Source organism: Meleagris gallopavo, chromosome 4 (genome assembly GCF_000146605.3).
Source record: "Meleagris gallopavo isolate NT-WF06-2002-E0010 breed Aviagen turkey brand Nicholas breeding stock chromosome 4, Turkey_5.1, whole genome shotgun sequence".
NCBI classification, from domain to species: Eukaryota; Metazoa; Chordata; class Aves; order Galliformes; family Phasianidae; genus Meleagris; species Meleagris gallopavo.
In genome coordinates this window covers 57,837,221-57,845,849 of record NC_015014.2, presented here as the reverse complement: position 1 = coordinate 57,845,849, position 8,629 = coordinate 57,837,221, and the positions used below count along the sequence as shown (strand labels likewise).

At 37.4% G+C, this 8,629-nt stretch overlaps 1 protein-coding gene across 1 annotated transcript; it reads left to right on the top strand.

Annotated features, from left to right (window-relative positions):
* The first annotated feature begins 1,443 nt into the window (after positions 1 to 1,443).
* On the top strand, positions 1,444 to 2,861 carry LOC104910846 (janus kinase and microtubule-interacting protein 1). The gene has a single exon (XM_010710427.2). The coding sequence runs from the start codon at positions 1,444 to 1,446 to the stop codon at positions 1,987 to 1,989; it is 546 nt and encodes a 181-aa protein (XP_010708729.1). The 3' UTR covers positions 1,990 to 2,861.
* The last annotated feature ends 5,768 nt before the right edge of the window (positions 2,862 to 8,629 follow it).

The window sequence follows — 8,629 nt, the reverse complement described above, 5'->3', positions numbered from 1 at the left end:
AAAGGGGTTTGCTGTCCTTTCTACTGGAAGACTCCAGGTGGAGTTCACATTCTGGAAATCATGAAGTTAGTGCTAGGGACTTGATGTGTGATAGATGGGTGTCATTTTATGACTAGTTAAATTAAGTTGTAAAGTTGTTTTCATTGGATGAGTTATAACTGAGGCTTTTGAGTTATGCTGTGTTTTCCCTAAAGCAAACACACAAGTGTACCTGTTTAGATCCAGCCTGATTACAATGAAGAAAATAGCAAATTTTCTGAACCTTTCCTGAACTAGTATTATAGCTTTAATTAAACTCTTTTGTTTTTGACTGTAGAATCCAGAACTGTGGAAAAAGTAAACTGTATTAATTATGCCTTCTTAATAAATTTTATTCTGAATATTAATAGAGATCCTCCCCTCCGTACAGCACTAAAATCTGGGGCAAGCTTCATCTTTGCCTTAGTTTACCATAAATTAAGTGCATTAATGCACTGTGTGATCATAGGTCCCAGCAGTGCACTTCATAGGTACAAGAAGTCTAGGAATGCTGTGGCAGGTAATAATATCCAGCTGCTTCATGACCTGATTTTTACCATGCAGCATTATGTGGATTATATATTTTTATTGCTACTCAAGGTCAAAACACAAATCTTTGAAAAATCTCTGCTCTCTGGCTTTGTTTTAGAGTTGAAGATCTCGTGTAGAGCCTATATTTTGGCAGATGCAGTGATAGGGGTTGTAGGAAGGTGTTGCTGATATTAGTTGCGATTGGATACATTATACGCTTTCTGGTAAACTACAGTACAGAAGCAAGCTTCTCCTTTTTTTCTCCCCCATCTATATTAATGTCTAATCTCACTTGGAAATTACCTTAGGTCAAACAGTGGATTCAGATGTAGGAATTTGGAACTCAAATCCCAAAGACAATATGTGTATATACAAGGTAAATAGATGATTGACTGAGAATCCCATCTGCAGTACAGTGACAGTGCTCTTTAGCTACCGAAGGATGCTGTGGGAATAAATTACCTGAGCCTATACGAAGATCTGAGTCACTAGCATCCTTGAAGTATGGTCCATTGAGTAGTAGAAAATTTTCTCATCCTGAATAGGAGCATTTTTTTGTCTACTTCCTTTTCCATCAGCTTGTTGGCTGCAATGTGAGGGTTGTGGATGAGAGTAATCTGGGGGGTCTGGTGGAGAAAATTGCTAGAGAACTGGGTTGAATGATTGTTGAATGAATGTGTTGTTTTACTTCCTAAAACTGTGACAGTTTGTTGATGGTAGCACCTCTGCAAAGAAGATTCCTCTACACACAGGCCCAAACAGCCTTTTTCAAGGTCTAGTTCTCTTCTGTTTGAAGAGAGAGTTTTGCGTTTATGGTCTTTACTTTTGAATATTCAGGATGACTTTTTTAAGAAGGTTTATGAAAAAACTCTCTTGATGACTTTTAAAGGTGCGATGGTGCTTGCTAATCAGTTTTTTACACTGATGTTCCAGGTGGGTAAATTGAGAGAGAAAATCCAAGAGGTTAAGCAAGAAAGGGAGCAGGAGCAGCACAAGCACACGGCCTACATTTCTGAACTGAAAGCTAAGCTCCATGAGGAGAAAATGAAGGAGCTTCAGAGTGTCAGAGAGCTGCTGATCCGACAGCATGAGCAGGAAGTAGCGAGAATGGTGAAAATTAAAGACAGTGAAATTCAGCGTTTGCAGTCAACAGTCAACGTGCTGCGGGACGGGGCAGCCGACAAGGTGAAGACTGCGCTGCTGAGTGAGGCGAAGGAGGAGGCCCGCAAAGCGTTTGACAGCGAACGAATGAAGTTGCAACAGGAGATCTTGGAGCTAAAATCTGGTAAAAAGCAGCTTGAAGAAGCTTTGAACAACATCATGCAGGCAGATAAAATGAAGGCTGCTGACCTGCGCATAGCTTACCAATCCCATCAGGATGAGATTAATAGAATAAAGCGTGAATGTGAGAGGGATATCCGCAGGCTGGTAAGTTTATGAAATAATACATCTGTACATCTGTTTATGGAAGCATTTAAGATACTACTTTATCTGCCCACAGGTAAATATCTAACCTTTTCTGCGGTAACATCTTCCATCAGTGGTGGCTGGTTCAATAGGCTACTACTTTCACTACTTTTTCTTTCATACAGCATAGCTTCATGCCTTGACTCCATGGCTATCCCAATCCAAAGCTTTATGTCCCATCAAGCAGAATGCGGTTGAACCAGAACTTTCCAGACTGAGCTTCTTTCAACAAATCATAGAAACCGTTGGGTTTTTTTTCTTTCCTACATGCCTGAATTGTACTAGTTATCAGAGTCACCCTGGTCAAAGCTGTGAGGCACTGCTCATTAGGCAGTTTAGTGACACTTTTTTGTGAGAGGGACAACTTAACTTTCCAGAGTAGTTTCGTATTTTTATCTGGCAAATTCACTGTGCTGAACCAAGGCAAAGTATTTTCTCCTTGTGAATGATTGCCCAGATCATTCGATTTGAAGTATTGTTACCTTTTTGGCTTCTTAAAGCTTCTAATTTTTATTATTTTATTATTTATTTGATTGATTATGACTTTTAGGAGCAGAAAAATTAGGGTGCAGGACAGAAGGTTCTGTCATGTTTTGTAAACCATAGGACTTCAGTGCAGATGGCACACTGTGCCTATTGTATAAAGTGAAAGGATGGGCAATATTTCCTGATAGTGGGTGCCCCAAATATTTCAAATTTGCAACTATAGAAATGCAATGTATACAAGGAGGGCTGTACACATCAATACATTTAGAGCAATTCAGCACCAAAGGACGTTTGTTTGGTACTTGATTCTTCCTATGTATATTCAAGATAGAAGGTGGTTGAGTCACCATCCGTGAATGTGTTTAAAAAAAAGTTTGGATGTGATGCTCAGGGCCATGATTTATTGGTGGGTTGTTAGAGTTAGGATAGGATGGTTAGGCTGAGGTTGGACTTGATATTTAAGGTCTTTTCCAACCTAGCAATTCTATGATTCTAAGATCTGGTTGTTAATCTGGCTAATCAAGCAATTAAATAGTTATGCAAGTAGAATGTGATGTTATAAGAAAATATTTCTCATGTAAAGAAATTTACATTTCAAATAGAATAAAACCTCAGTTTTCTTAAGCGAAAATTATTTTATTATTTTACTGTGCTTATATGGATATGTTCTCTTATTTCTTCTGTTCCTTGGGAAGAAAGATGGTGAAGATAAGCTACAAACAAGTATTATATCTCTTTAACACTGATCTTTTTTTTTTTTTGTCTGAGGCAATGAAAGCTTTTAATGTAGTTAATATTTTTTCTTTAAATAAACTGGAACTTGATAAACTCTCGAGGGCATCATTTCCTTGATTAGTTAATGACCATTACGTGATACTACTGTGACCGTAACTTATTTTACGTCTTGTTCTATATTATAAATCTAGTGTCAAATAACCATTATAAACCATTATATACCATTATAAACCATTATAAATGTAATTTTACGAAGTGCTAAAGAGGAGAGAAACTTATTGTCTTGTTGCTTGTGTTGTTCTAGAGAACAGTTATTTAACTATACCCTTCTCAAAGACAAGAGAGTGAGAGAAAGCACATACTAATGCACCATCAGTTCTTTCATCTTAAATTGCTCCAACAAATACACCTATAGTGAGTCTCACAGTGGTGTTGTACAGAACAGCTTAGCTCTTCTCTTTCAAGAGTTGGTTGAGCCTTTAAGTCTGCTGTGATATGAAGGTGAAGGAGTGCTTCGAGTTTTCTGTCTGTAATCAAACAATCTTGTCAAATCATTCCAAATTATAATTGGAGCTTTACTGGGACTCTCATTTCTTCCTCTGTTATTCAGTACAATTGCGTCTATAAAAGATAATTGTATTTTGTGCATGTGCAGATAACTGCTGTTACCTGATCACAGCTCTGGAAGAATTCTGCCGTTAGCTTCACGGGGTTTCACTTCAAGTGTTTGCATCCTTCTGCACCTTAAGGAGAAACAATGAAGGGAAAAATGTCAGAAAGTTGGTGTTGCCATATAGTGGTTTGACTTCTTTCAAACTTACAAATTTCAATATTTCATTAAATTGTCTGAGAACAAAGTGCTCCTTTCGGGTATTCATAACAATTCATGTAGTTATTCTTGTATGGGATACTATTTTAGTCTGTGGCAAGGTAAAAACCAAAACAAACAACAAAGCAAAACACCTCAAACACTACAGGTGTTCTTGGGAGCTACTGTCTTCCTCTGGGAGACTAAGTGGGATTATAGTCAGATCATCAGGATGTTTCTTTCTCTCTGCCCCATCATTTTAATTAGTGCAAGGGATGCTTGCCTACAATTTCAAACCATGTTTATCAGCTACAGATTTGGAGTACTTGATTGGCTTAGATCTTATCTTTGAGGAATTAAATGACAAGAATGAATGAATATACAGACGTAATTATATTAGATACATAAACAGCCATGCTTGCCTTGTACAAGTGTCAGTATTTTAGAAATATGATTAATCAGTTTTGAGGTATGTCCTCATACTTCTGAATTGAGCCATGAAAATTACCCAACAGGCCTCAGTGTGAACAAGATGAATAGGAAGATCCCAGTGCCAAACAAGGGAAAGGAAAATAGCTATTTGGCAAAGGAATCACTCTTTCTCTGTACAGTGTGAAATTATATGTAAACATGTCCCTGTACTTGACTTCATATAGCAGTTATATAGTTTTTCATTAATTTATAGAATGCTTGTGGGCATAGATTTCTTGTTTTGCTGCAGATTTAGTTTTTGTTTTCCTTCCCCAAAGAAAATACATTCTTGCTATGTATATGCAAGGGCACAATGTGCAGGTAGCTGAAAACTGGAAATTAAAAATAGCTAGTTACAAACTGGAGGTGCAGGTGAAACAGAAAATTTAAAAGGAAAGATACAACTTGAAGAAAATAAGGAAGAGCAATTATTACTTATTTTTTCATCCGCTATTCCAAGCAGCTAAGCCGAAATAGTATTGTTCTATTTCTGGATCATATTATTTACAAAAAAAAAAAATGCACAGCCATAATTGCACTTCTTCATCCACTGAGCTTCAAAATGAACTGCCCCAAAGCATACCTTCAGTTGAGGGCTGCATAGACGCATGCACCTCAGTAACTCTCTACTAACAGACCAACAGACTCCTGTTTCAATAGCATGTTTTTTAGCAGGGGTGTCTGGTTTCCCTCTAAAGTCTGGGCTGGTACAAGGTAAACTTGACAACATACCTGATTAATGCTGTGGTGAAGTTATGGATTTTTAAATGTTTATTAAATAAAAAGCAGAACTATAACAGCATTTAATGTTTTAAACATTTGCTCTACTGGCAATATCTTTAACATCAAACCTTTTGCCCATTTTAAATTTCAATCTAGTTAAAACTTCTGCAGTTATGATCTTCCTGAATATTCCTAAATATTCCTGGATTGAGATGAGTTGAATCACTTATGTCACTTCAGTGTGAAATAGACTCAGGTCAGATCCAGAAAATCAATGTAGAAGATTCCACTGATCTTATTAGGTGCATAATCAGATCCATGTTTGAGGATGCACAGCAGGTTGAGTGAATTAGCTTTGCTTATTTCATTAATATTTGCAAATAACCCTACAAAATTCTCTAGACAGTAATGTAATGTTACTACAGATTCACATTTGCAAGGAAAAAAATCCTTTTGTTGTTCATAGAATAAAAGTACAAAGTTATTTTTAGGATTATTTTTAAGAAGTTTGTGATAAACCATGATTTATGTAGTTTTTTTGTGTGTCCAGGTCACATTAAAAAAAAATATATATGTATATATAGAAGCGAACCAGGCCTAAAATGGAGCCCTGTGGAACCCCATTACTTACTGGCTCTGTGCCTGTGGTAACTCCAGTTACTGTAACTTCTTGAGCTTTATCTGTCAGCTAATTATTGCATGAATTCAAAGTTTCAATGTGGAGCCCTTCCTCTGTTTAGAATTTCCCAAATATCTGTAACGCAGTGCCTGAAAATTTGATTCAGCCTTCATGTACAGATCTTGCAATCATTTCTTTGACTAAACAAGTCCTGCTCCTTCACCCATTTCTTAAATGACACATAGTATCCCATAGTGGTCTTACTGGTCTTTTTTAATATAGAGTGGCCACTTTTGAGCTTCTTTCCCCTGGTGTGGTTTCACAAGTGCTTAATAAAGGGCTAAATCACTTCTCTCACCCTTCTGGCTGCACTCTTCATTTGGTCCAGTATCAAGTTAATTTGAGAGTTAAAATCTCTCACTACTGATCCACATCTAACTTGCCCTCCAGGACACCAAAGCTTTTTCTTGTTTGCTTTTTTTTTTTTTTTTTCTCCATGCAGCACTGCCAACTGGAATTGGCTTCCACACTTTTTTGCTGCAGAGCTTAAACCACCTGAAGGAGTTTGTATCTGTCTTAGGTGAATTTCCAAGGTTACTTTTGACCTATTTCTCCTGCACACCAAAGTCCCTCTGAATGGCAGACATCTCCCCTAGCACAGCAAATGCCCCCCATGTTTGGTGTCATTCACAAACTTCTGGTCAGTGTATTCCATTTCTTCATCTGGGTAGTAGATGAGATGTTACATGTGTTATTCTCTTCAGCTTTTAAGGGGTAAAATTTAGATGACCGAATAAAAATCTGCTTTCCAAGATTCAGCAATTCTTTCTAGTAAAAATATGAACAATAGCAGGAAGAAAAGTTTAACACTCTATCTAAACCTAAATTGAATTCTTTTGTATGGCTACAATTATTTTATAAATCATTTTTTCCTCACATTCTTGTGATGAGTTTGCCGTGAAGACACAGTGGAATTTGTAGTGCAGGTGGTGCTGAGACTTTTCCTCTCTCAAAATTCTGGTAGTCGCTGTTGGCAGGGAGACTGTGTGTCCCATTGCTGCCCTGAGACTTGAAAAGAGGGATGAGGCATGGTTAACTGCACATTTGTGCAGCACAAATATGCATCAGTTTTGTTTCTTCTTACAATTTGAAAACTGAATTTTCAAACTGTAAAGCTGAATTTTGAATCTTCTTAGTGTTGTGTTTGAATCTTCCAAGCGTGTGCAGTCAGGCATGGTTGGGCAGAGACTTCAGTAACATGCTTCTTATCACCCAATTAATCGTGCACGTATTTCATTTGCAGCTGCTGATATCAAATTGTAGACTGCTTCTCTGGATTTTGCCATCTGTTTGGGAAGCCTGTTTGAGTTACATACCAAGGCTCAGCTAATCTCCTGTAAAAATCCTTCTACTACCTTCAGCATTTTAGGACTGGAAAATATACTTTGCTTTCAGCATTTTAAGACTGCAAATAATACTTTCCTTCAGACTTCTAAAGATTTTGTGCTTGTCCACTCAGGAGCTAAAAGAGGAACATTCCACCATGCGTTTTTTTTGTGTGTGTTTGTTTATTCCTAATAACTCTATTGTGGTAGGCAGGTCAGTAATATGATTTCTACGTCCTTTAGAAGTATTGAACTCCTTGTGTGCTATTAAAAACCCACGGAAATTATGTATGATGTGGCACATAGAATAAAAAAAAAAAATCTGCTGAAGTTTGGGTTACTTCATTTTTCTGCCTTTTCCATTTTCTGACTACTTCTGCTATATTTATCTCAAGGAACAATAATTACAGTAGAGATCTCATAGTAAAGATTGCAGTCAGCTACAAAAATGCAAAATGTTTTTGAGAATTGTGCAGTAAACCTATTGAAAGGTTCTGATGTCTGCCTTTATGATGTTTCTCTCATAGTTTTGCAAAACTTTTAATCTCTTCCTTAGATGTACACACTTTAAAAGAATGGGAAATGCTATTGGAAGAAAGTACCGACTATTGGTTTAGAAAAATTGCAATGATGACATTTAAAAGTAGATCCCGTTTACCAGTGTATATAACCTGTCTCCACTGGACATCTCCCATCTTTTCTCCTTCTTCCCTTGAGCAGCAAACATTTAAATAAATAGTTGACTATGTCTGCTGTAGAGAAGCCGGCACAGGAATATTTTTGTTCCTCTCTCCAATTGGGCTTTATGTAGAATATTTTAATGTCTTCCTGGAACTGCTGGAGAGAGTTCACCAAAGGGCCATGAAGATGAGGGAGCTGGAGCATCATCCTTATTAGCCTGCAGAAGGGAGGGCGTCTCCATTATGAGTTCTTTCATCTTGGCAGAAGAAAAGCCTAAAGTGGGATCTTATCAATGCTTATAAATATCTAAAGGATGGAAGTCAAATGGACAGGGCCAGGCACTTTTTAGTGGTGCCCAGCGACAGGATAATGGAACACAGGAAGTTCCATGTGAATTTAAAGAGAAACTTCTTCACTGTGAGAGTGATGGAGCACTGAAAAAGGATGCCTGGAAAGCTTGTGGAATCTCCTCCTGTGGAGGTATTCAAAACCCATTTGGATGCCTTCCTGTGCAATCTGCTGTAGGGAACTGCTTTAGCAGGGGTTTGGTCTCAATGATCTCTAGAGGGTCCTTTCCATTCCCTACCATACTGTGTTCCTGTGAAATTTAAAATGTATTATTTCCAGTTCTATCTTGAAAAAAATTGAGTAGCTTCTGTTATATGTCTTTCTTAGTAACAAGCATTCCTATCAAGATAAACTTTT